The sequence below is a fragment of the Cyprinodon tularosa genome, unplaced genomic scaffold (assembly GCF_016077235.1).
Source record: "Cyprinodon tularosa strain WSP-4 unplaced genomic scaffold, ASM1607723v1 ctg992, whole genome shotgun sequence".
NCBI classification, from domain to species: domain Eukaryota; kingdom Metazoa; phylum Chordata; class Actinopteri; order Cyprinodontiformes; family Cyprinodontidae; genus Cyprinodon; species Cyprinodon tularosa.
The window spans coordinates 223,047-251,045 of NW_024039776.1; the positions used below are offsets into that span (position 1 = coordinate 223,047).

Here is a 27,999-nt window from a genome sequence, read left to right on the forward strand (position 1 = left end):
GTTGTTAAATATTTATTCTCTCCTCCATGACATGTTCACAGCTGACATGCAAACATCAAACAGGCAGCTGACTTCAGGACCGGCATCCCTCATCCGGTTCCGGTCCTTCCAGAACCACGGCGCTGCTGCTGGGTCCAACATGGTGATGGATAGTGTTACTGACCGAGTCCTCCGTGTCGGGGATGTTCCTCAGGCTGCAGCGATGGAGGCGTCGTCCGCCTGCCGACCCTGAGGCTGAACACAAAGTGGAAGGTTCTGGTCAGAGAGGCGGCGCTCTGTGGTTAGAACCGGCAGCACCCAGACTCACCTTAACGAAGATGCGCTGTGGCAGGAAGCGTCTGAGCGCGGTGCCGCTGGCGGTGGGGCAGTGCGGCAGGCTGAGGCTGAGCTGTGGCAGCGTCTGGTAGCCCGCCATCAGCGGGTAGAAGTTATACAGTAGGGTCTGCTCGGTACCGGGCAGCACACGGAGCCGCACCTACAGGACACAGAACCACATGCCGGGTCAGAGGAGAACCAGTTCTATCAGCACTGCTGGGTGAGACTCCATTAGATGGCCCCCTTCCCTAAATGGGAAAAGTATTCACACCCTAAACTATAATGGGGTCCAGACAACTGGGAGTAGGAGCACCGGCCTTTTCCTCAAACACTCGGGTTCAACTGAGCCCAGTGGTTTAGGGTCAGTTCAGCGGTCCTGTCAGCGCCGCGGTTCAGGGTCAGCACCCAGGTTAGACGGTTCAACAGAGACCCGGTTAGACGGTTCAACAGAGTCCCGGGTTAGAGGGTTCAACAGAGTCCCGGTTAGACGGTTCAACAGAGACCCGGTTAGACGGTTCAACAGAGACCCGGTTAGACGGTTCAACAGAGACCCGGTTAGACGGTTCAACAGAGTCCCGGGTTAGAGGGTTCAACAGAGTCCCGGGTTAGAGGGTTCAACAGAGTCCCGGGTTAGAGGGTTCAACAGAGTCTCGGGTTAGAGGGTTCAACAGAGACCCGGTTAGACGGTTCAACAGAGACCCGGTTAGACGGTTCAGCAGAGACCCGGTTAGACGGTTCAACAGAGACCCGGTTAGACGGTTCAGCAGAGACCCGGTTAGACGGTTCAACAGAGTCCCGGGTTAGAGGGTTCAACAGAGTCCCGGGTTAGAGGGTTCAACAGAGTCCCGGGTTAGAGGGTTCAACAGAGTCCCGGGTTAGAGGGTTCAACAGAGTCTCGGGTTAGAGGGTTCAACAGAGACCCGGTTAGACGGTTCAACAGAGACCCGGTTAGACGGTTCAACAGAGACCCGGTTAGACGGTTCAGCAGAGACCCGGTTAGACGGTTCAACAGAGTCCCGGGTTAGAGGGTTCAACAGAGTCCCGGGTTAGAGGGTTCAACAGAGTCCCGGGTTAGAGGGTTCAACAGAGTCCCGGGTTAGAGGGTTCAGCAGAGACCCGGGTTAGACGGTTCAGCAGAGACCCGGGTTAGACGGTGCAGCAGAGACCCGGGTTAGACGGTTCAGCAGAGACTCGGGTTAGACGGCTCAGCAGAGACCCGGGTTAGACGGTTCAGCAGAGACCCGGTTAGCAGAGACCCGGGTTAGACGGTTCAGCAGAGACCCGGGTTAGACGGTTCAACAGAGACCCGGGTTAGACGGTTCAGCAGAGACCCGGGTTAGACGGTTCAGCAGAGACCCGGGTTAGACGGTTCAGCAGAGACCCGGGTTAGATGGTGCAGCAGAGACCCGGGTTAGACGGTTCAGCAGAGACCCGGGTTAGACGGTGCAGCAGAGACCCGGGTTAGACGGTTCAGCAGAGACTCGGGTTAGACGGCTCAGCAGAGACCCGGGTTAGACGGTTCAGCAGAGACCCGGGTTAGACGGTTCAGCAGAGACCCGGGTTAGACGGTTCAGCAGAGACTCGGGTTAGACGGCTAAGCAGAGACCCGGGTTAGACGGTTCAGCAGAGACCCGGGTTAGACGGCTCAGCAGAGACCCGGGTTAGACGGTTCAGCAGAGACCCGGGTTAGACGGCTCAGCAGAGACCCGGGTTAGACGGTTCAGCAGAGACCCGGGTTAGACGGTTCAGCAGAGACCCGGGTTAGACGGCTAAGCAGAGACCCGGGTTAGACGGCTCAGCAGAGACCCGGGTTAGACGGCTCAGCAGAGACCCGGGTTAGACGGTTCAGCAGAGACCCGGGTTAGACGGTTCAACAGAGACCCGGTTAGACGGTTCAACAGAGACCCGGTTAGACGGTTCAACAGAGTCCCGGGTTAGAGGGTTCAACAGAGTCCCGGGTTAGAGGGTTCAACAGAGTCCCGGGTTAGAGGGTTCAACAGAGTCCCGGGTTAGAGGGTTCAACAGAGTCTCGGGTTAGAGGGTTCAACAGAGACCCGGTTAGACGGTTCAACAGAGACCCGGTTAGACGGTTCAACAGAGACCCGGTTAGACGGTTCAACAGAGACCCGGTTAGACGGTTCAACAGAGACCCGGTTAGACGGTTCAGCAGAGACCCGGTTAGACGGTTCAACAGAGTCCCGGGTTAGAGGGTTCAACAGAGTCCCGGGTTAGAGGGTTCAACAGAGTCCCGGGTTAGAGGGTTCAACAGAGTCCCGGGTTAGACGGTTCAACAGAGACTCGGTTAGAAGATTCAACAGAGATCCAGTTAACTGGTTCTAAGGAAACCTGGTTAGAAGGTTATACAGAGACCTGGTTAGCAGGTTCTAAGGAAACCTGGTTAGAAGGTTCCAAAGAGAACCGGATGAAGGTTCTACAGAGACCTTGTTTGAAAATTTTACAGAGTCCGAGTTAGAAGGTTCTACAAAGACCCGCTTAGACGGTTCTACAGAGACACGGTTGGGTCACAGCAAGACAGTCATGATACTACTTCTAGTCCCCAGTCAGTCTGCAGGTGTCCTGGTCTGGTTCTGGTCCATTCAGTTGTTTCCTCTGATCACCTGTTTGAGTCCAGAGAACATGAATGCGTCTGATGGATCCACAGCGATCTCCACCTCCTGCAGCTGGGCCGTCCTGTTCTCTATGTGGTACCAGACCGGAAGAGACTCTCTGACCCGTCCAAAGGAAGGAAGATCTGCACACGGGTCACACAAACACATCGGATCAGAGCTAGAGCCCTCAGTGAGGAGGAAAACAGAAGATCTCAACACCTACTGACCGGCGTAGATGTAGAGCGGGACAGACTCCAGGACGACATGAGGCAGAGGGACGGTGGTCTGGATCAGGGGGCCGTCGGAACCACAACACTTCCTGTTTGACACAGTTCTACTGGTCAGACTGCTCAGACTTAGGGGTGTGTCTGCTGCTGTTCACCTACCTCCTCCATGAGAGGATGTACTGTCCTGTTGCCATGGTGCTGTTGCTGCTGGCGCCCGGTGGAACTCGGAGACAGAAACACTCACTGGCTCCTTCACCCGTCTGCAGAACCACTGAAGAGAAGGAGAGACAGACAGATGGACAGGGAGACATATGATTAAATCTGGCACCGGTCCAATTGGGCTCAGCCAGAGGAGCGCTCTGCTACCTTGCTGAAGCTGCGACTGCAGCTGAGGAGTGTTGCTGGTCACCGTCAGCAGCTGCAGCTGGGAGGAGCCTAGCAGCAGAGGCCATGGAGAAGACGAGAGGACGTCGGTCATCAGCAGGAAGGGGACATCCACCGCCACCTGCTCCAGCAGTTCGAACTGGGGACACACAGACCATGAGAAACGCTCCGTCTGCAGTTGCTGCCGCCTAGCTATAACATGATGCAGGAACTGCGGATCACCTTGGTGGAAACGAACTTCACTGAGACGTCAAACGGGACCACGGTCTCTACAGCAACTGTCTCATCCTGGGGAGGACAGGGAGAGCTAGGATGGTGACAGCAGATCTACTCACATAGGTCTCAGTGAGGACAAATGAAGCCGTCTAGGATGATTCAGGCTCGCAGATGTGAAAGCCCCACATAAAAAACAAGAAATGTTTGGTCCTGTCCAGGTTCTGGTCCAAACCCAGATGCATGTCCAACTGTAGGATTGTAAGGTGGCAGTGACTGACACCGTCCACCAGGAGGGGTGGTCCTACGTGAGGCAGAGCCACATTAAGGGAAAGTTGGATAGAAGGAAAAAGTGAGGCAGAAAACAGAAGATTGTCCAGCAGCAGGACTTGGTAACAGCCCGCACTGAAGCTGGTCCAATGAAACGGATCAGACCAGAACACCATAAAGAATCTGCAGACTACTAACAGAGGAAATGCAGCAGAGCCGTTACCCCTAACAGCCTCACAGAGTGATCGACCCAAACTTCCTGGTTCTGAGCTCTAGAGATGAACCCAGAGAGCTCCCTACCTTGTGACATCTGCACACGATGCGCCGTCCTTCCACAGCCGTGTCGATGCTGTAGGCCACGTGGAACAGGAAGACCCGCGGCCCGGTCGACACGCACCTCACAAACACGCACGTCTGCAGCTGGAACCCAACAGAACTCAGCGTCACCAGAACTCCTCGGGGGAGGGGCTGCAGAAGCAGGCGGAGCGTACCTGTTCTCCTGGTTTCAGATCGCCCAGAGGAACCTCGGTGAGCAGAGCCGGGGCGCTGTCGTCACACACGGCCGACCCGTCCAGCGTCACATGGGTGTTCTGACCCAGACCGGCCTCCTGACCTGGAAACACATGCAGAGATGTTCATACGTGGAGAACCAGAGAACCAGCAGGTCTGGTTCTGTTCGCAACCACCTGGTGGTTCATGGCATACCTGGCTTCAGACCGGCGGTGAGCCTAACATCCCTGGCTACAGCGTCCTCCTGTGATTGGACGGTCAGGCCGATGCGGTACATCTCGTTGGACAGAGCAGGAGGCTGGTGGCTCAGCTGGACGCTGATCTTCGGGACCCTGGAGATGATCCTGAGGAACAACAAGGGTTACTGCAGTCGGCCCGCGGGCTGGAGACCACTGGGGAGGGGCGGCCTTACATGGTGCTGTGCTGCAGCGTCACGCTGTCCCAGTCCGGCTCCTGACGGGTCTCGGCGCCCCGCCCCCATCGCCGTGACGACCTGCTGGCCTGCAGGGCTTCCTGAGTGGAGGCGGCATCTCCACCAGCACCTCTCCAGCTCAGGAACACGCAGCGGCCGCCGTCACTGCCCAGCATCACCTCCACACCGGTAATCTGCACAGAGACAGGCTCAGTGACAGACCCCCCCATCTGACGCAGTGACCCCCCCTCCTCTTACCTCCACCTTCCGCCCCACGTCTTCAGTTCTGGCCACAAAGCTGAAGCTGTAGCCTTCAGGTTTCCATGGTGACAGCGTCCTGGTCTCTGGACCCGATGGTTCCACCACACACCACTGGTTGTATTCCTGAAGAGAGACCCACAGGTGGCCCCCAGTCAGAAGCTGGTCCAGGACCAGGAAGAACCCCCACCACACCGGTCTGACTGCCAGCCTGAAGGACACTGCTAGCATGACCCCCCCGTCAGAGGGACGAAGGCGCTTCTAAACCCCCACCACCCACAAGCAGCAGCGGTCCTGGTACCTGGTTGCTGAGGCTGACGCTGAGCTTAGTGAAGGACACAGGGTGCGGACAGTCAGCCCTGAGGAACACCTGCAGCTGGATGGGCTGGTCCACGTGGAAGCTAGGAGACTGGAACCGCGCTTTGCACTGAACTACAGACACAGAAGAAACATTTAAACAGGAAACTCTGATCAAGGAGCCCCGACATCTTTGGTAAACCTGAAATCCTTCATCAAACCTCTGGAAACATCAGATAAACACTGAAACACTCTGGCTCCTGAATATGAAGAATAACCGACCGGCTGATATATTTGGGCTGTTTTACCTTTAGTGAAGCTTTTAGAATGATAAATACTAGTTTCTGAGGAACTGAGGTGAGATCAATCGGCTGTGGTCTGGCTTTAAATGTAGAGAGTGGTGTATGTAGAGAGTAAGGCAGGAAGGATGAGAGGAAGGGCAGCCGGACAGAGGGCCACCATTGCTACTGTCATCAAGTGAGGAAATTTAAAGCTGCCTCTGAATCTCTGCCTTCTGCAGACGGCTGCAGTCCAGCAGTGGCTCGAACTAATCCAGGAGTGTTCACTCACTGAATGGGATGTAGTCCTGCATTTCCACGGTCAGTTCATTGGATCCTGACAAAGCCATGCGGTCGCTCCAAAGCGACCTGGCGGTGCTGACAGAAGACGGATCACACTCTGCCTCAGCCTCTGGAACCTTGTTCTGAAAACAGGAGGAGATGTGGTTGGACATGTTTGGTTAGAGCCCCATGGCTTCAGACTGCTGCCAGGGCAGCAAGGGCAACAACTAAGACAACACAGTGGGGTTAAATGTACGGCTAAGTTTGGGGTTAAACACTCCTGCTACTTACCATTAGCACCTTAAAAAGGTTCTTCTCTATCCTTGACTTCTGCTCCTCCTTCAGGGTAGAAGCTGAAGGACAAAACGTAAGCAGGCAAACTTAGGTCCACTGATGGTTTTTGATCAGGCTGTCCAGTGTCAGTCCTAACAGCAATCTGCCTCTGGTACCTCTGCCCAGCAGCTCCATACAGTAGATGATGTAGTCCTTCACACTGGCCATCAGATAAGCACAGCGCAGCGCCGTGGTCAGTATGGCCGTCAGCAGAGGCCACCATCGCTCTGTGCGATAGTCACACATCACATAGTCCAGCAACCTGAGGAGACCCAAACACAGATGATGAAGAACCTCCTGCAGACAGACCAACCAAACACAGAGGAATAAATAAAGCTGGAGGCTTACTTCAGGGCCTTGGTGTAGTCTTTAGCATGGTAGTATTCCTCTCCCATCTGCACCACTGCAAAGGACAACATAGCAAAGAAAGGCTTAGAGCTAAGCAGGAAGATCCTACATCAGCTGCCAAATCACACAGACTTCTGTTAGGAAGGAAACAAGGTGGTCTGAAGGGAGAGTGGCACTCACTCAGGTGACTCTTCATCCGAGGACACTTGTACTTCTTAAACTGGGCAACAGCATTGCTGAGAAGAGCAATGATCAACTCCTGTGGAGATTAAGAGAGAGATGGCTAGGTGGCGCTATTCACCAGACAGGAACTAAAGTAGCCTAACGAGTCAGAGGCTAGGTGGCGTTATTCACCAGACGGGAGCTAAAGTAGCCTAATGAGTCAGAGGCTAGGTGGCGCTATTCACCAGACAGGAACTAAAGTAGCCTAACGAGTCAGAGGCTAGGTGGCGTTATTCACCAGACGGGAGCTAAAGTAGCCTAATGAGTCAGAGGCTAGGTGGCGTTATTCACCAGACAGGAGCTAAAGTAGCCTAATGAGTCAGAGGCTAGGTGGCGCTATTCACCAGACAGGAACTAAAGTAGCCTAACGAGTCAGAGGCTAGGTGGCGTTATTCACCAGACGGGAGCTAAAGTAGCCTAATGAGTCAGAGGCTAGGTGGCGTTATTCACCAGACGGGAGCTAAAGTAGCTTAACGAGTCAGAGGCTAGGTGGCGCTATTCACCAGACAGGAGCTAAAGTAGCCTAATGAGTCAGAGGCTAGGTGGCGTTATTCACCAGACAGGAGCTAAAGTAGCCTAATGAGTCAGAGGCTAGGTGGCGCTATTCACCAGACGGGAGCTAAAGTAGCCTAACGAGTCAGAGGCTAGGTGGCGTTATTCACCAGACAGGAGCTAAAGTGGCCTAATGAGTCAGAGGCTAGGTGGCGTTATTCACCAGACGGGAGCTAAAGTAGCCTAACGAGTCAGAGGCTAGGTGGCGATATTCACCAGACAGGAGCTAAAGTAGCCTAATGAGTCAGAGGCTAGGTGGCGCTATTCACCAGACAGGAGCTAAAGTAGCCTAATGAGTCAGAGGCTAGGTGGCGTTATTCACCAGACGGGAGCTAAAGTAGCCTAACGAGTCAGAGGCTAGGTGGCGCTATTCACCAGACAGGAGCTAAAGTAGCCTAATGAGTCAGAGGCTAGGTGGCGTTATTCACCAGACGGGAGCTAAAGTAGCCTAACGAGTCAGAGGCTAGGTGGCGTTATTCACCAGACAGGAGCTAAAGTAGCCTAATGAGTCAGAGGCTAGGTGGCGTTATTCACCAGACAGGAGCTAAAGTAGCCTAACGAGTCAGGCTAGGTGGCGTTATTCACCAGACAGGAGCTAAAGTAGCCTAATGAGTCAGAGGCTAGGTGGCGTTATTCACCAGACGGGAGCTAAAGTAGCCTAATGAGTCAGAGGCTAGGTGGCGTTATTCACCAGACGGGAGCTAAAGTAGCCTAACGAGTCAGAGGCTAGGTGGCGCTATTCACCAGACAGGAGCTAAAGTAGCCTAATGAGTCAGAGGCTAGGTGGCGTTATTCACCAGACGGGAGCTAAAGTAGCCTAACGAGTCAGAGGCTAGGTGGCGTTATTCACCAGACAGGAGCTAAAGTAGCCTAATGAGTCAGAGGCTAGGTGGCGTTATTCACCAGACAGGAGCTAAAGTAGCCTAACGAGTCAGGCTAGGTGGCGTTATTCACCAGACAGGAGCTAAAGTAGCCTAATGAGTCAGAGGCTAGGTGGCGTTATTCACCAGACGGGAGCTAAAGTAGCCTAATGAGTCAGAGGCTAGGTGGCGTTATTCACCAGACGGGAGCTAAAGTAGCCTAACGAGTCAGAGGCTAGGTGGCGTTATTCACCAGACGGGAGCTAAAGTAGCCTAACGAGTCAGAGGCTAGGTGGCGTTATTCACCAGACAGGAGCTAAAGTAGCCTAATGAGTCAGAGGCTAGGTGGCGTTATTCACCAGACAGGAGCTAAAGTAGCCTAATGAGTCAGAGGCTAGGTGGCGTTATTCACCAGACAGGAGCTAAAGTAGCCTAATGAGTCAGAGGCTAGGTGGCGTTATTCACCAGACGGGAGCTAAAGTAGCCTAATGAGTCAGAGGCTAGGTGGCGTTATTCACCAGACGGGAGCTAAAGTAGCCTAATGAGTCAGAGGCTAGGTGGCGTTACTCACCAGACGGGAGCTAAAGTAGCCTAACGAGTCAGAGGCTAGGTGGCGTTATTCACCAGACAGGAGCTAAAGTAGCCTAATGAGTCAGAGGCTAGGTGGCGTTATTCACCAGACAGGAGCTAAAGTAGCCTAACGAGTCAGAGGCTAGGTGGGGTTATTCACCAGACGGGAGCTAAAGTAGCCTAATGAGTCAGAGGCTAGGTGGCGCTATTCACCAGACAGGAGCTAAAGTAGCCTAATGAGTCAGAGGCTAGGTGGCGCTATTCACCAGACAGGAGCTAAAGTAGCCTAATGAGTCAGAGGCTAGGTGGCGCTATTCACCAGACAGGAGCTAAAGTAGCCTAATGAGTCAGAGGCTAGGTGGCGTTATTCACCAGACAGGAGCTAAAGTAGCCTAATGAGTCAGAGGCTAGGTGGCGTTATTCACCAGACAAGAGCTAAAGTAGCCTAATGAGTCAGAGGCTAGGTGGCGTTATTCACCAGACAGGAGCTAAAGTAGCTTAACGAGTCAGAGGCTAGGTGGCGCTATTCACCAGACAAGAGCTAAAGTAGCCTAACGAGTCAGAGGCTAGGTGGCGTTATTCACCAGACGGGAGCTAAAGTAGCTTAACGAGTCAGAGGCTAGGTGGCGTTATTCACCAGACGGGAGCTAAAGTAGCCTAATGAGTCAGAGGCTAGGTGGCGCTATTCACCAGACAGGAGCTAAAGTAGCCTAATGAGTCAGAGGCTAGGTGGCGTTATTCACCAGACAGGAGCTAAAGTAGCCTAACGAGTCAGAGGCTAGGTGGCGCTATTCACCAGACAGGAGCTAAAGTAGCCTAATGAGTCAGAGGCTAGGTGGCGCTATTCACCAGACAGGAACTAAAGTAGCCTAACGAGTCAGAGGCTAGGTGGCGTTATTCACCAGACGGGAGCTAAAGTAGCCTAATGAGTCAGAGGCTAGGTGGCGTTATTCACCAGACGGGAGCTAAAGTAGCTTAACGAGTCAGAGGCTAGGTGGCGCTATTCACCAGACAGGAGCTAAAGTAGCCTAATGAGTCAGAGGCTAGGTGGCGTTATTCACCAGACAGGAGCTAAAGTAGCCTAATGAGTCAGAGGCTAGGTGGCGCTATTCACCAGACGGGAGCTAAAGTAGCCTAACGAGTCAGAGGCTAGGTGGCGTTATTCACCAGACAGGAGCTAAAGTAGCCTAATGAGTCAGAGGCTAGGTGGCGTTATTCACCAGACGGGAGCTAAAGTAGCCTAACGATTCAGAGGCTAGGTGGCGTTATTCACCAGACAGGAGCTAAAGTAGCCTAATGAGTCAGAGGCTAGGTGGCGCTATTCACCAGACAGGAGCTAAAGTAGCCTAATGAGTCAGAGGCTAGGTGGCGTTATTCACCAGACGGGAGCTAAAGTAGCCTAACGAGTCAGAGGCTAGGTGGCGCTATTCACCAGACAGGAGCTAAAGTAGCCTAATGAGTCAGAGGCTAGGTGGCGTTATTCACCAGACGGGAGCTAAAGTAGCCTAACGAGTCAGAGGCTAGGTGGCGTTATTCACCAGACAGGAGCTAAAGTAGCCTAATGAGTCAGAGGCTAGGTGGCGTTATTCACCAGACAGGAGCTAAAGTAGCCTAACGAGTCAGAGGCTAGGTGGCGTTATTCACCAGACAGGAGCTAAAGTAGCCTAATGAGTCAGAGGCTAGGTGGCGTTATTCACCAGACGGGAGCTAAAGTAGCCTAATGAGTCAGAGGCTAGGTGGCGTTATTCACCAGACGGGAGCTAAAGTAGCCTAACGAGTCAGAGGCTAGGTGGCGTTATTCACCAGACGGGAGCTAAAGTAGCCTAACGAGTCAGAGGCTAGGTGGCGTTATTCACCAGACAGGAGCTAAAGTAGCCTAATGAGTCAGAGGCTAGGTGGCGTTATTCACCAGACAGGAGCTAAAGTAGCCTAATGAGTCAGAGGCTAGGTGGCGTTATTCACCAGACAGGAGCTAAAGTAGCCTAATGGGTCAGAGGCTAGGTGGCGTTATTCACCAGACGGGAGCTAAAGTAGCCTAATGAGTCAGAGGCTAGGTGGCGTTATTCACCAGACGGGAGCTAAAGTAGCCTAATGAGTCAGAGGCTAGGTGGCGTTACTCACCAGACGGGAGCTAAAGTAGCCTAACGAGTCAGAGGCTAGGTGGCGTTATTCACCAGACAGGAGCTAAAGTAGCCTAACGAGTCAGAGGCTAGGTGGCGTTATTCACCAGACAGGAGCTAAAGTAGCCTAACGAGTCAGAGGCTAGGTGGGGTTATTCACCAGACGGGAGCTAAAGTAGCCTAATGAGTCAGAGGCTAGGTGGCGCTATTCACCAGACAGGAGCTAAAGTAGCCTAATGAGTCAGAGGCTAGGTGGCGCTATTCACCAGACAGGAGCTAAAGTAGCCTAACGAGTCAGAGGCTAGGTGGCGCTATTCACCAGACAGGAGCTAAAGTAGCCTAATGAGTCAGAGGCTAGGTGGCGCTATTCACCAGACAGGAACTAAAGTAGCCTAACGAGTCAGAGGCTAGGTGGCGTTATTCACCAGACGGGAGCTAAAGTAGCCTAATGAGTCAGAGGCTAGGTGGCGTTATTCACCAGACGGGAGCTAAAGTAGCTTAACGAGTCAGAGGCTAGGTGGCGCTATTCACCAGACAGGAGCTAAAGTAGCCTAATGAGTCAGAGGCTAGGTGGCGTTATTCACCAGACAGGAGCTAAAGTAGCCTAATGAGTCAGAGGCTAGGTGGCGCTATTCACCAGACGGGAGCTAAAGTAGCCTAACGAGTCAGAGGCTAGGTGGCGTTATTCACCAGACAGGAGCTAAAGTAGCCTAATGAGTCAGAGGCTAGGTGGCGTTATTCACCAGACGGGAGCTAAAGTAGCCTAACGATTCAGAGGCTAGGTGGCGTTATTCACCAGACAGGAGCTAAAGTAGCCTAATGAGTCAGAGGCTAGGTGGCGCTATTCACCAGACAGGAGCTAAAGTAGCCTAATGAGTCAGAGGCTAGGTGGCGTTATTCACCAGACGGGAGCTAAAGTAGCCTAACGAGTCAGAGGCTAGGTGGCGTTATTCACCAGACAGGAGCTAAAGTAGCCTAATGAGTCAGAGGCTAGGTGGCGTTATTCACCAGACAGGAGCTAAAGTAGCCTAACGAGTCAGAGGCTAGGTGGCGTTATTCACCAGACAGGAGCTAAAGTAGCCTAACGAGTCAGAGGCTAGGTGGCGTTATTCACCAGACGGGAGCTAAAGTAGCCTAATGAGTCAGAGGCTAGGTGGCGTTATTCACCAGACGGGAGCTAAAGTAGCCTAACGAGTCAGAGGCTAGGTGGCGTTATTCACCAGACGGGAGCTAAAGTAGCCTAACGAGTCAGAGGCTAGGTGGCGTTATTCACCAGACAGGAGCTAAAGTAGCCTAACGAGTCAGAGGCTAGGTGGCGTTATTCACCAGACAGGAGCTAAAGTAGCCTAATGAGTCAGAGGCTAGGTGGCGTTATTCACCAGACAGGAGCTAAAGTAGCCTAATGAGTCAGAGGCTAGGTGGCGTTATTCACCAGACGGGAGCTAAAGTAGCCTAATGAGTCAGAGGCTAGGTGGCGTTATTCACCAGACGGGAGCTAAAGTAGCCTAATGAGTCAGAGGCTAGGTGGCGTTACTCACCAGACGGGAGCTAAAGTAGCCTAACGAGTCAGAGGCTAGGTGGCGTTATTCACCAGACAGGAGCTAAAGTAGCCTAATGAGTCAGAGGCTAGGTGGCGTTATTCACCAGACAGGAGCTAAAGTAGCCTAACGAGTCAGAGGCTAGGTGGGGTTATTCACCAGACGGGAGCTAAAGTAGCCTAATGAGTCAGAGGCTAGGTGGCGCTATTCACCAGACAGGAGCTAAAGTAGCCTAATGAGTCAGAGGCTAGGTGGCGCTATTCACCAGACAGGAGCTAAAGTAGCCTAATGAGTCAGAGGCTAGGTGGCGCTATTCACCAGACAGGAGCTAAAGTAGCCTAATGAGTCAGAGGCTAGGTGGCGTTATTCACCAGACAGGAGCTAAAGTAGCCTAATGAGTCAGAGGCTAGGTGGCGTTATTCACCAGACAAGAGCTAAAGTAGCCTAATGAGTCAGAGGCTAGGTGGCGTTATTCACCAGACAGGAGCTAAAGTAGCTTAACGAGTCAGAGGCTAGGTGGCGCTATTCACCAGACAAGAGCTAAAGTAGCCTAACGAGTCAGAGGCTAGGTGGCGTTATTCACCAGACGGGAGCTAAAGTAGCTTAACGAGTCAGAGGCTAGGTGGCGTTATTCACCAGACGGGAGCTAAAGTAGCTTAACGTGTCACAAAGCTAGGTGGCGCTATTTACCAAAGGGAAGCTACTGCAGCAGTTTCACACTCTTTAAGGGAAAGTTGAACCTCTCTGGAGTTTTTTTGCCCCACAACTTATTAGCTAAAATGTACTGTAGGTGTCCCTAAAAACTTATACAGGTGCTGGTCATAAAATTAGAATATCATGAAAAAGTTGATTGATTTCAGTAATTCCATTTAAAAAGTGAAACTTGTATATTATATTCATACATTACATACAAACTCATATATTTCAGATGTTTATTTTGTTTAATTTTGATGATTACAAATGACAACAAATGAAAATCTCAAATTCATCATATCAGAAAATTAGAATATTACTGAAGACCAATAAAAACAAAGGATTTATAGAAATGTTGGCCAACTGAAAAGTATGAACATGAAAAGTATGAGCATGTACAGCACTCAGTATTTAGTTGGGCCTCCTTTGGCCTGTATTACTGCAGCAATGCGGCGTGGCATGGGGTCGATCAGTCTGTGGCACTGCTCAGGTGTTATGATAGCCCAGGTTGCTCTAATAGTGGCTTTTAGCTCTTCTGAATTGTTGGGTCTGGTGTATTGCATCTTCTTCTTCACAATACCCCATAGATTTTCTATGGGGTTAAGGTCAGGAGAGTTTGCTGGCCAATTAAGAACAGGGATACCATGGTCCTTCAACCAGGTACTGGTAGCTTTGGCACTGTGTGCAGGTGCCAAGTCCTGTTGGAAAATGAAATCTGCATCTCCAAAAAGTTGGTCAGCTGCAGGAAGCATGAAGTGCTCTAAAACTTCCTGGTATGTGGCTGCGTTGACCCTGGACCTCAGAAAACACAATGGACCAACACCAGCAGATGACATGGCACCCCAAACCATCACTGACTGTGGAAACTTTACACTGGACTTCAAGCAACGTGGATGAAGTGCCTCTCTTCTTTTCCTCCAGACTCTGGGACCTTGATTTCCAAAGGAAATGCAAAATTTACTTTCATCAGAGAACATGACTTTGGACCACTCACCAGCAGTCCAGTCCTGTTTCTCTTTAGCCCAGGCAAGACGCTTCTGACGCTGTCTGTGGTTCAAGAGTGGCTTGACACAAGGAATGCGACAGCAGAAACCCATGTCTTTCATACGTCTGTGTGTGGTGGTTCTTGAAGCACTCACTCCAGCTGCAGTCCACTCTTTGTGAATCTCCCCCACATTTTTGAAGGGGTTTTGTTTCACAATCCTCTCCAGGGTGCGGTTATCTCTCTTGCTTGTACACTTTTTTCGACCACATCTTTTCCTTCCCTTCGCCTCTCTATTAATGTGCTTGGACACTGAGCTCTGTGAACAGCCAGCCTCTTTAGCGATGACCTTTTGTGTCTTGCCCTCCTTGTGCAAGGTGTCGATGGTCGTCTTTTGGACAACTGTCAAGTCAGCAGTCTTCCCCATGATTGTGTAGCCTATAGAACTAGACTGAAAGACCATTTAAAGGCTTTTGCAGGTGGTTTGAGTTAATTAGCTGATTAGAGTGTGGCACCAGGGGCCATCAATTTTGAACCTTTTCACAATATTCTAATTTTCTGATATGATGAATTTGAGATTTTCATTTGTTGTCATTTGTAATCATCAAAATTAAACAAAATAAACATCTGAAATATATGAGTTTGTATGTAATGTATGAATATAATATACAAGTTTCACTTTTTAAATGGAATTACTGAAATCAATCTACTTTTTCATGATATTCTAATTTTATGACCAGCACCTGTATGATGACTTGGTTAAGTTCTTTAACCATGATAGTGACCTCTACAGTGGAAAGAAAGCAGAAACTTCCTAAACCCACCTGGAAAATAAAAACATTCAGCCGGTATTTTCTTACCGAGTGGGGGACGTCTCTCTCTTTAATCTGCAGAGCCAGAATCCCCATCTTCTCCTTCTCTGGATCAGTTGGATCAATACCTGTAAACAACAACAACCATCTTTAATCTGAGCGCTGCTAGCATCTTAGTCTGTTATATAACTTCTTTGGAATACCGCTGTTACCGAGTGAGGACCACAAACAGGTGGTTGCTTCGCTGGCTTTCTACAGTAGTATAGGCTCTTTGTGGCAGACTAATAAATTGTCACTCTTTTAGAAACTGAGAATGATCTTATCTGTGGCCTTTTGGAGATCAAGAATGTCCCAATCCAATATTAATATTGGATATCGGTCTGATTTTAGCCCAAAAAATTGTTGTTGACGATTGTTCTCTTTTATTAAAATCACTTGATAAAGGCTTTTCTAACATTCAACAGTACAAAATAAGTAAGAAAAGTATGTATGATCTGTGCTGATATCCTATTGCTATCGATCAAATCTTAAAGCTGCAGTAGTGTTATCGGAAATGAAAAGGTTGTATTGGGACACCCCTAGTGAAGACAGATGATAGACTAGACCAACAACAGTTTAAAACTCCATTAAGAAACCAATTCAAATTTCTACAACTTTAAAGCTAGATACAGAGAAATAAAAGATAAATCTAAACGTATTCCATGCATTGCTGTCAAAGTCAATCCAGAACACAGTGGATCAGAGGATGAAAGTTCTAGGTGGGCAAGATCACAGAATCTGTCGCTGATCCAGCTCCAGTTCCTCAGGGGAAGAACATACTCTGGTGTCCTTGTCTCCAGGGCCTCTGGCCGTAGAAGTCCAGTCCTCCACTCTGGGTGTCCAGAGGGTCAGGGGAAGGGTAGGTGGTTCCAGCCTGGACACAAAGGATCCAAACAGTTCCTCAGATGAGCTTAGAACGATCAAACAGCAATTAATAACGTGCAGAGTGGATTTTTCGCACAGGGTCTTACCTGGCAGAGCTGCTGGGCCATCTGCTTCCGGTCCTGGCTGTAGCAGGCGGCCTGCTGGTAATAGAAACCTGGGTTCTGGGTCTGGATGGCGGTCAGACCCAACTTTATCGCCTCATCGAACAGCTCGCCGAAAGACTGGAACCTGTTAGGAAGCAGAAACCCGACCTGAGAACCAGACACCCAGCCGCGCTCGCCTCCAGCTCTGATGATACCTTAGACTGTGATAACAGTTCGCCCTCACACACCGCCTTCTAACCTCATTACTGACATCACAAAGAGTCACACGCTCTGACAGGAGGTCAACAGAGCATCAGATGTTCTGAGGCAGACGCTCTGCTCTGTCATTACTCATCAAAGGGGACTGATACTAAAAAGGTGAACAGGTAAGTATTCAGATTACTGAGGCCTCATGGTGTGTTCAAGTGCAGCGTGTTTCTCACTGTTTAGACATCCACGCCGAGTGCTCAAAGGCCAGCTCAGCACTGCCGATCTTCTTCTTACACAGGTCGATGTGCTTCCTGAACTGAGCTATAGCGTCCAGAGGCGTGTTGTGCTGGAAACACAGACGGCAGATCTGCAGAGACACAGAGAGAGAGGTGAGACCAGGGGCTGGGCAGACGCTGACCGCGAGGCGGACCACTGGGTCAGAGCAGGCAGGAGTAAAGGTCTGCAGCTTCATGCTGACCTCTGAGCAGGTGACCTGGGAGCAATGGTTTAGTAAGCCTCTTCCAGCTCCCCAAGACCCAGAGGAGCAGAGACTAACCTTATAGTTGATGAATCCTGCCATGGTTTTGATCTCCAGCATGTTGGTCTCATGGGCTCTGAGCTCATGCACCAGACTGTACGCAGCTCTGTAGTACCTGCAGCCACAGAGGAGAAGATCAGAGCTAGCTACAGTCCTTAGCCTTAACCGTCACTTTATGGTCTGTTCTAGGAAACATCAGGGGCTCAGATCCGATCAGCAGCCCCACAGGAAGCAGGAAGGATCATTTCACATCACACATGGAACCAAACCCACTCCATCCCCCGTCCACCACCCCCTAACTACCACTGAGGCCCCCCTCAGTGTGGACGCCACCTGGATAGAAGGTGGGGGTCTAAACTGGAATGGGACACCCTCTGCCCTCCTACGGAAATAAAAAGCAGTCGTTGGTATGGCAACCAGCCTCTTTGTGTGTGGCTGTAGCTCTGTGTTGCAGCTGGACATGAAATCAAAGCTTTGCCCTTCTCTTAAAAATACATTTCTGCATTCAAATCAAACATTTCAAAGAGCATCTTCCCCTCAGGGATCAATGGCGTCTTTTTATTTTTCCCAAACCAACATTGAAATGCCAGTGTTTCCAGGGCTAACCTTTAACCCGTCTGCAGCAGCCAGGGCTAACGTTAGCCCGTCCGCAACAGTCAGTGCTAATGTTAGCCCATCTGTGGAAGGCAGGGCTAATGTTAGCCTGTCCGCAGCAGTCAGCCCTAACGTTAGCCCGTCCGCAACAGGCAGGGCTAATGTTAGCCCATCTGTTGCAGGCAGGGCTAACGTTAGCCCTTCTGCAGCAGTCCTCTCTCTGCATAGCCGTGTGTGAAGGACCTCTGGTTATGATGGAGGTTTGATTGTTTTATTTGGCAAAATGTTCGTTTGATTTGTGTTTATCTGACTGTGTTCATTATTATTCCCCCACTAAATGAAAAAAGTCATACTTTATCATTATCTAGAGACTATTAATAACAGGTGAAATGCAGCTCCAGACTAGCTTTGAATATGGTTATGTCATCAGTACGCTTCTGTTCCAGTTGATCCAGATTTATTCTGCGTGCTCCCGTTCACCCCGAGTCCAGATTTTAATACTTTCGTACAATAATTTCATTATTTATGATGAACTGGATGGATATCTGCTTGCACATATGCAAATAATGCTTTGCGAGGAGAGCACTCCGTGCAAAGCATAATTGTCTTTACCTGATCCATCCTGGAAGAACGATCCATAACATCAACTCAACCAGATATACAACCAGGTTTTAATAAATCATGTAATCATGGTACTAGAAATACTTATTTTTATCCTTAACTCACAAAAGAATGCCAATACAAAGCCATAAAAAATATTTACTGACTTTTATGAGACAATTTGATGTTTTTTTATATTTTCTGTTTAACTGCTTGTCTGACGTCATCATGGGACATGCTCAGAACTCCTGCTAAATATGATGAAAACTATAAACTATATACCATAATGTTAAAACGAAAGGAAAACAAAGACTAGATTAATGTTTAGATCCAAAGCTGATAAAGTTAGCTCCAGGAAGTAGCATAGCATCCTATTTCACGTACAGATCGGGAACAGAGGGATAAAACAGAAAGGATTTTAATGTATTTATTTTCTCAGGAAATACATCATTAACGTTTAACACATTATAGTTTAGTACGCTCACTAGTATTAAGGGGAGAAAAAAGTAATTTAGGTCTTTTTTACAAAATAAAATGAAGTGTGATCCAGATTGATTTCTGGTTGATGATGAGCTGATGGGACGGATAGGGTAGTGACAGTGATCACTATCTTTCAAGGTGCATTGTGGGAAATTTGGAGACCGCTACTTTTTCATCCACTAGACGTTTGGACAGTCAGTTAAACTGGCATAACCACTATATAGGACCCAATATAGGGATCAGGGCGAACATTTGGACACAGCCAGTATTTAAGGGCTGAAGGGTCTACTGGTTTGGCCCTTAATGTGGCAGAACCTCCATGGACCTTGGGTTGGTGTTTAGTGGCCGGTTTGGGCCAGGGCCCTACACAACCAGGGCCAACTGTAATTGGGCGGGGCTTGGTTTAGCCCTACAGCAAGAAAGTTTAGCATTTTTAACAGCATCAGGAATAAAACTTACTTGAGAGCGTTCTGGGTGTCCTGCTTCAGCTCACTGAGGAACGCCATTTTAAACTGGTGTCGGACAAACAGCAGCTGCCCTCAGCAACAGCAGTAGGAAACACAGAAAGGAGAACAATACTGGGGGTGAGAACCATTAAACACGCCAGACTTTACAGATCCAGGGGCCTGAGACACCCCCAGAACCACTTCAGGCACCAGGAACAAATCTGGGACGGTTTACCCCGGCCGGACCATGGAAGGAATCACCTTCTCAGGGAGGGAGGACTATAGGGAAGGAAGGAAGGATTGAAGGGAGGGAGCACTATAGGGAAGGAAGGAAGGATTGAAGGGAGGGAGCACTATAGGGAGGGAGGGAGGAAGGAAGGAAGGAAGGAAGGAAGGAAGGAAGGAAGGAAGGAAGGAAGGAAGGAAGGAAGGAAGGAAGGAAGGAAGGAAGGAAGGAAGGAAGGAAGGAAGGAAGGAAGGAAGGAAGGATAAAGCATCCCGGCAACCAAGACAGGAAGAAAGTTTGTAAACAAACTTTCTTCCCTGCCTGTTTTCTTTCTCCATCCTTATCGACACTGATTAGAAATAAAATGCCATATTTTCCCAGAATCCTTTGAGGCCCCGTTCATCCCATAGGAGCTGTGATGTTTTAGAAACGTTACAGAGTGGAGCTAAGCTGAGGGAGGTTGAATATTTTAGAAAGATGGTGGGTGGGCCTTCCTACCTGGTGAGTTGTCTTGTTGAGGAACTCTTTATGGGATTTGACCCGTCGGATCTCTGTGTAGTAGTACGTCTGAGCGTGTTCATAGAATGCGTTCTCCAGCCTTTAAGGGACATCAGAAACACACCATGATAGCTCGCATTCCCCCTGGACAGACCCCTCCGCGTTCTAATATGCATACCTGATGATGTAGCCGACCAGGTGGTCAGTGTGAGGCAGAACAAACAGGCTCTTGCCGGACAGATCACAGGAGTTACAAAGAGCTGAAGCTCGCTCTGATGCCACCAGATCCTCCCCTGAGGACACATGAAGGGAAGATCAACAACTGAACACAGTTAACAGTTCAAAGCTCTAAATCCTTCCACGGGTGTGGTCCTAAGTAAAGCACTGAAGGTTCAAATTGGACTGGGACCAAATGAGAAAGAGTTCTAGGGGTGTGAATAATTTAAATTACTCAGTTTTTCACTGAAGAGAATAATTACCTGGAGGGAGAGGAGTCTTCTTTTGAATTAAAACCACCGCCACTTTGGTGTTCCTGCCCTGAAGACTGGTCCTAAAGACAAAGCATAGAACTACTAAGCTAAGCAAAGCTAACCACTGTAAGCTAACAGTGCAGAGCTAACCACTGTAAGCTAACATAGCAAAGCTAACTACTATAAGCTAACATAGCAAAGCTAACCACTGTAAGCTAACAGAGCAGAGCTAACCACTGTAAGCTAACAGTGCAGAGCTAACCACTGTAAGCTAACAGTGCAGAGCTAACCACTGTAAGCTAACATAGCAAAGCTAACTACTATAAGCTAACATAGCAAAGCTAACCACTGTAAGCTAACATAGCAAGGCTAACTACTATAAGCTAACACATTAGGGCTAACTACTGTATGCTAACACAGCACAGCTATTGTATGATAACACAGCAGAGCTAACTACTGTATGCTAACACAGCACAGCTATTGTATGCTAACACAACAGAGGTAACTACTGTATGCTAACACAGAGAGCTAACTATGGTAAACTAACATAGCAGAACTAACTACTGCATGCAAGCAAAGCAGAGCTAACTACTGTATGCTAACACAGCCGAGCTAACTACTGCATGCAAGAAAAGCAGAGCTAACTACTGTATGCTAACACAGCAGAGCTAACTACTGCATGCAAGCAAAGCAGAGCTAACTACTGTATGCTAACACAGCAGAGCTAACTATGGTAAACTAACATAGCAGAACTAACTACTGCATGCAAGCAAAGCAGAGCTAACCACTGTATGCTAACACAGCACAGCTATTGTATGCTAACACAACAGAGCTAACTACTGTATGCTAACACAGAGAGCTAACTATGGTAAACTAACATAGCAGAACTAACTACTGCATGCAAGCAAAGCAGAGCTAACTACTGTATGCTAACACAGCAGAGCTAACTACTGCATGCAAGCAAAGCAGAGCTAACTACTGTATGCTAACACAGCAGAGCTAACTACTGCATGCAAGCAAAGCAGAGCTAACTACTGTATGCTAACACAGCAGAGCTAACTACTGCATGCAAGCAAAGCAGAGCTAACTACTGTATGCTAACACAGCAGAGCTAACTATGGTAAAGTAATACAGCAGAGCTAACTACTGCATGATAACAAAGCAGAGCTAACTACTGCATGCAAGCAAAGCAGAGCTAACTACTGTATGCTAATACAGCAGAGCTAACTATGGTAAACTAACATAGCAGAACTAACTACTGCATGCAAGCAAAGCAGAGCTAACTACTGTATGCTAACACAGCACAGCTATTGTATGCTAACACAACAGAGCTAACTACTGTATGCTAACACAGAGAGCTAACTATGGTAAACTAACATAGCAGAAGTAACTACTGCATGCAAGCAAAGCAGAGCTAACTACTGTATGCTAACACAGCAGAGCTAACTACTGCATGCAAGAAAAGCAGAGCTAACTACTGTATGCTAACACAGCAGAGCTAACTACTGCATGCAAGCAAAGCAGAGCTAACTACTGTATGCTAACACAGCAGAGCTAACTACTGCATGCAAGCAAAGCAGAGCTAACTACTGTATGCTAACACAGCAGAGCTAACTACTGCATGCAAGCAAAGCAGAGCTAACTACTGTATGCTAACACAGCAGAGCTAACTACTGCATGCAAGCAAAGCAGAGCTAACTACTGTATGCTAACACAGCAGAGCTAACTACTGCATGCAAGCAAAGCAGAGCTAACTACTGTATGCTAACACAGCAGAGCTAACTATGGTAAAGTAATACAGCAGAGCTAACTACTGCATGATAACAAAGCAGAGCTAACTACTGCATGCAAGCAAAGCAGAGCTAACTACTGTATGCTAACACAGCAGAGCTAACTATGGTAAACTAACATAGCAGAACTAACTACTGCATGCAAGCAAAGCAGAGCTAACTACTGTATGCTAACACAGCACAGCTATTGTATGCTAACACAACAGAGCTAACTACTGTATGCTAACACAGAGAGCTAACTATGGTAAACTAACATAGCAGAACTAACTACTGCATGCAAGCAAAGCAGAGCTAACTACTGTATGCTAACACAGCAGAGCTAACTACTGCATGCAAGCAAAGCAGAGCTAACTACTGTATGCTAACACAGCAGAGCTAACTACTGCATGCAAGCAAAGCAGAGCTAACTACTGTATGCTAACACAGCAGAGCTAACTATGGTAAAGTAATACAGCAGAGCTAACTACTGTATGATAACAAAGCAGAGCTAACTGCTGTATGCTAACACAGCAGAGCTAACTGCTGTATGCTAACACAGCAGAGCTAACTACTGCCTGCTAACAAAGCAGAGCAAACTATATGCTAACACAGCACATCTAATGTATGCTAACACAGCAGAGCTAACTACTGTATGCTAACACAGCAGAGCTAACTATGGTAAAGTAATACAGCAGAGCTAACTACTGCCTGCTAACAAAGCAGAGCTAACTACTGTATGCTAACACAGCAGAGCTAACTATGGTAAAGTAATACAGCAGAGCTAACTACTGCCTGCTAACAAAGCAGAGCAAACTATATGCTAACACAGCACATCTAATGTATGCTAACACAGCAGAGCTAACTACTGTATGCTAACACAGCAGAGCTAACTACTGTATGCTAACACAGCAGAGCTAACTACAGTTCTCACCTGACGATCTCTACTCTAGTTGCACATTCTGACTGTTTCTCTTTCCACTGTGGGTCGTCCCAGTCCAGCTCGTAGAACAGAACCACCAGAGCCGGGACCAGGTTTAGGTGTTTATTCATCCAGCCGGTCTTCAGGATGCCTTTAGGGATGTACCACTCGTATGACGTTCTCTGAACACAGAGGAGAAATATTTACAGTAGCTCAGAAAATTAGCATCTTCTTTTCTTCCAGATGTTGGTGTCTCAATCAGCAGATGTTAAAGAGGTTTCTTCGGTCGAACACTAGAACTCCCAGACTTCTGATCCTACAACTCCCACTGCCACCTTACCCAATGAAATGCAAGAGTAGTGATGATGTCATTGACATCAAATAGTTCTAGCACGTGTAAACTTTAAAACAGGTCTAATATAGATTTTAAAGGCTGCATTATACAATAATATTTTTTAAAATTTGTATTAAAATAAATCAGTGAAATAAATAAGAATGTTTTACTACACAGGTTCAAAGTTTTAAATTATAATTTCATCTATTTATCATTTTTTATTATTCTTGATTTGGTTACCAAGGTAGCGGCCAAGAACGGCTCCCCTCGACAATTTCCCAATTATGCCGCTTAAAACGATACAAACTAGACATCAAACCCGCATCTATGATCGCAAACACCTGCTGGAGCTACGATCACAAAAGGTTTTAAATACTTTTTGACCGTTTAAAAAGCTGCGGGGTGCTTAAGAGAAAACCCGACCAACCACCGCTTCCATCTGTCCTGCTCTCCAACATCCGCTCGTTGGAAAACGAAATGGATGATCTCCGACTCGATATGTAGCTGCTGCGCCATCATTCTGACGAGGTCTTTGCTGCATCCAGCAGTACCTGACAAGGCTGTTAGCCTGGAGGTGCTAACGCTATACCGATCGATAGAATCAAAGAGCTCTGCGTGACCGGAGGCTCCTCTGAGACTGCTCTCAGGATCTAGAGGGGAAGCACTGCCCTCTGCAGGTAAAAATGAGAAGCGCACTCTAGATGCTTCCCTGCCAAATGTTGAAACATCCCCAGCCAGCTCCTCCCATCCCCCTCTGGCTTCCACACCTTCTCCAGCATCGTCTGTTGCTGCTAAACCTGCCGATGGAACCAAGGCTGCTTCAACCACGTCAGCCTCTTTAACCCAGGGGCTACCACCCTCACAGCATCGTCACCATCGTCCTCTTCCTCCCCTGAGCCAGGAGAAGCGAGTGCTTCAGGAGCTGGAGGCAGTAGTAGCAGCTCAACAACAACCGATGGGTGAAGCCCAGGAAACAGGCCCCTAATGCTCCAGCATCAGATCCTCTTCCTCCAGGATAAAATCCCATTTGGATGCTAAGATCATATCCAGATCCGTCTGACATCACTGCTGCCAAGCAAACATGAATGATGCGCATTCCATACCTAGATATAGTGACCTGATATCACAATGTGTTTTTATCAATGCTGCTTACCTTATCAAGGCTGCACTTTAAAAATTAAATTGTCTAAACGAAATTTCTTTTACAAAATGACTAAATAAATCTGTCTAAGTCTATTTAGAGAAATTGATTGATTCCCGCAAACATTTCCACTTTTTCACATTTATAACAGACATCATACGAGCGTTTTTTGTGAGTGCTGGAGCTCCTGGTTCTGTTCTCTTTGCCTCGCCAAAGCTGTTCTACTGCGGGGGAGGGGCTGGTAACCTGTGGAGAGCATGAGGTCGGCACTCAAACGTTTTACCAGTTCAAGGATAAAATCTGTGTGTGAGACGGTGGCGTTCAAACAGCTCCTGAACGATCATAAAATCCAGCCACAGGCCACCTTAGCGTTGAAGCTTTTACAGAATCCTTTCTAATCATCTGATCTAACGCATCCAGGCAGACCTGTGTGTGATCATAGCAGCCCAGGGGCTCTGGTTTGGCTTTGGGCCGCTGAGTGGACCGGCTGAGGTGTGGGCAGCGCTATGCTAACCTGGAAGAAAAGTTTCCCCTCTAAGCCTGAATCACTATCATCCATATTCTGAAGCATTTCTAAAGCCTGTTTCTCTGTTAGAAGTCAACAGTTTCAGATTTTTCTAGGTAGAATGTTGGTTGCTAGGCAACTAATAGACCCGTCAAATGACGGCTGTGGGAGATTGAGGTAAAATCAACCATATTTATTTTTTAGGTTTTTATTTTATTAAAAAATAAAAAGGAAATATAGAAACAGGAAATGTCAGTGAACATGATGAGCAACATAAGATTAATGGAAATAAAATTATTTCACTTTAAAATCTCAGAACCAGTCTTGGGAGTTCCATTGTTAAAGAGGTTGTTGAAAGGTATTTAGATTAATTGGGAAATTTCATTATATTACTTTCATTGAAAAACAGTCAATAGTTGTGGTTAAGTATGGTAGTCAGATCCAGACCAGTCTGGGTTCCAGACAGTGGGAGGTTCTGTTGGAATAAACAAAACCCTGACAGGGCAGCAGGTGTTCCGCTTTAATCCAACATTATTTATCCGAGCTGTTATAGGCCGCCATGTTTTAGCTCTGATCAGAAGTCAGCATGCAGACTGCTGTTAGCCACTAAACGCTTCCCTCAGGTCACTGCTCACCTTAGTGCGACATTTGGGATACTCGTGGTCTCCTGGAAGAACCTTAAAGGAGATGGGCACTCTGTCCGCGCGGCGATTGGCACAGAACGCGTCCCAGATGGCCCGATGCACGGCGTTGTAGATCACATCCAGTCCGGTCAAAGCCACGAAGGCCATGGGCCGACAGCACAGCTCTGGGGGGAGTTCCCACTGAGATCCTGCCATCATGAAGCTTCAACAGACAGACCTACAGAGGAGCAACACACCATTACAGGCAAACAGCTGCTCATACAGAACCATCTTCAATGGATGCAGTAAATAGCTGAGCTTCAGCAGGTCATTCTGCAGCTGCTCAGTCCTTTATTTACCACCACAGAGGATCTGAGATAGTAACAAACTTAGCTAGAAAATCATGGACCAGCATTGATGGATCATCAAAACTAAGCCCCTCCCCTAAAAAACCATTGTTACATCAACCAGCACCTGGAGGACTGCTCTCACCTGCAAATAATACGTAGAACGAGCTTATCATCATTTCAGAGGACAAAAAAAGGAAGTTATCTGCCTTTTGTTTCCAGGCAGAATAAACCAAATTGTTATTTAAACAGGAAAACTACCTAATTAATGGGCTGTTACCAGTTTGTTATTTGACATTCAATAGTAAAAATGAGGAAAAGTCAACAAGAATCCTTTTGAAATCCATCCATCCATTTTCTGACACGCTTCATCCCTGCTGGGGTGGTGAGGGGTGCTGGTGCCTATCTCCAGCTGCCCGTGGGTGAGAGGTGGGGTCCACCCTGGACAGAGAGGTGGGGTGGACAGAGAGAGGCAGGATGGACAGAGAAGCGGGGTCCACCCTGGACAGAGAGGCAGGATGGACAAAGAGGCAGGATGGACAGAGAGGCGGGGTCCACCCTGGACAGAGAGGCAGGATGGACAGAGAGAGGAGGGGGAGACAGATAGAGGATGGGGAGACAGAAAGAGGATGGGGAGACAGAGAGAACAGGGATGGACAGAAAGAGGTGGGGTCCACCCTGGACAGAGAGGTGGGGTGGACAGAGAGAGGCAGGATGGACAGAGAAGCGGGGTCCACCCTGGACAGAGAGGCAGGATGGACAAAGAGGCAGGATGGACAGAGAGGCGGGGTCCACCCTGGACAGAGAGGCAGGATGGACAGAGAGAGGAGGGGGAGACAGATAGAGGATGGGGAGACAGAAAGAGGATGGGGAGACAGAGAGAAGAGGGATGGACAGAAAGAGGTGGGGTCCACCCTGGACAGAGAGGTGGGGTGGACAGAGAGGCAGGATGGACAGAGAGAGGAGGGGGAGACAGAGAGAGGATGGAGAGACAGAAAGAGGATGAGGAGACAGAGAGAGCATGGGGAGACAGAGAGAGGATGGGGAGACAGAGAGAGGGAGGATGGACAGAGAGAGGCGGGGTGGACAGAGAGAGGTGGGGTCCACCCTGGACAGAGAGGTGGGGTGGACAGAGAGGCAGGATGGACAGAGAGAGGAGGGGGAGACAGAGAGGATGGGGAGACAGAGAGAGGATGGGGAGACAGAGAGAGGCAGGATGGACAGAGAGAGGCGGGGTCCACCCTGGACAGGTCTCCAGTCCATCGCAGGGCAACACAGAGACAAACAACCATTCATACACACACCTAAGCAGGATTTAGAGAAGCCAATTATTTCAAATCCAATCATTCCAAATAAGTTATTAGCCCATCAACAGTTTTATGGTTTTAAGTTTAAACATTTAAACAGATCTCTGTCTGCTGGCTACTCCTGTCTTTTAGGTTTAAATTATTTACAATCTAATCTAAAATCTTAATCTCTAGGACTTAATATAAATTACAATAAATAAATAGCAGCTAAAAATGCTACTGTATTTCTACACTTGATGTGACACTTAATTTGATGGAATACAGGACTTCAAGAGGAAATATTGGCATAAACAGACCAGGTCACGAGACCTGGAGGTTAGCCTAGCTGCTAACAGTGACAGGTCTGAAGCCAAGCCCGGCTAACAGCAACCACCGCCTCTACAGGCAACGACAGCCGCATAAAACATCGCAGAACCGCTGGGAGACGCCGGTGGCATTAGCTTCACATCATATAAAAAAGGAAGAAGCTTAAATCTTAATACGAAAGCGGAACCAGGAAGCTAACCAGGCTAGGCTAACACTGCAGCCTGCGGTCATTCCGAATAAAGAAAATAAATTAACACACAGATATACTCTACAAATGAGCAGAAAGGTCCTCTGGGGGGCAAATACCTCAAAGGCATCCCTTTAGGTGACAGCAGGTTCAGGCTGAGCTTAATGCACTGAAGCGGGGAAGCTAGCTGAGCTGCTGGGCGAGGCACCGAGCTTCAACCGGAGGCTGTCCGTCTCTGCTGCGGCTTCAAACCTGCTCTGCTGAACACCACGAAGCTCATCACCTCCACCTTCACCTCCACCACACAGAAAGATAACAGCCAAGTTAGCCTGCGGAGGCAGCTGAAACAACAACAAACTCCACAGCTAGTCAGCGACCTCCGGGAAACTTTCACTTCCGGTTCAACT

The 27,999-nt window shown here is 48.7% G+C and overlaps 1 protein-coding gene across 1 annotated transcript; it reads right to left on the reverse strand.

Annotated features, from left to right (window-relative positions):
• Positions 1–2: 2 nt before the first annotated feature.
• trappc11 (trafficking protein particle complex 11) lies at positions 3–27,999 on the reverse strand. Its single transcript, XM_038276064.1, has 30 exons — positions 27,712–27,999; positions 25,458–25,683; positions 22,855–23,024; positions 20,164–20,234; positions 19,863–19,977; positions 19,685–19,784; positions 18,974–19,047; positions 16,859–16,955; positions 16,536–16,669; positions 16,096–16,237; positions 15,905–15,998; positions 15,134–15,213; positions 6,917–6,995; positions 6,737–6,791; positions 6,505–6,650; positions 6,347–6,408; positions 6,066–6,198; positions 5,500–5,630; positions 5,199–5,324; positions 4,941–5,134; positions 4,724–4,872; positions 4,510–4,631; positions 4,319–4,438; positions 3,758–3,823; positions 3,518–3,674; positions 3,311–3,422; positions 3,152–3,243; positions 2,934–3,067; positions 308–475; positions 3–234 (listed from the first exon to the last, which is right to left on the reverse strand). Exons 2-30 carry the CDS (start codon positions 25,662–25,664, stop codon positions 190–192), a joined length of 3,375 nt encoding a protein of 1,124 aa, XP_038131992.1. The 5' UTR covers positions 25,665–25,683; positions 27,712–27,999; the 3' UTR covers positions 3–189.

What these genes read in the sequence shown, in the direction of transcription:
- trappc11 (XM_038276064.1), bottom strand. Translation starts at nt 25,664, where the DNA reads ATGATGGCAGGATCTCAGTGGGAACTCCCCCCAGAGCTGTGCTGTCGG. An exon ending in CACCGCCGGTCTGAAGCCAG is followed by an intron (nt 4,632 to 4,723) that starts GTATGCCATGAA and finishes ATGTGTTTCCAG; the next exon opens with GTCAGGAGGCCGGTCTGGGT. An exon ending in TGTTCTCTGGACTCAAACAG is followed by an intron (nt 476 to 2,933) that starts GTGATCAGAGGA and finishes TGTGTCCTGTAG; the next exon opens with GTGCGGCTCCGTGTGCTGCC.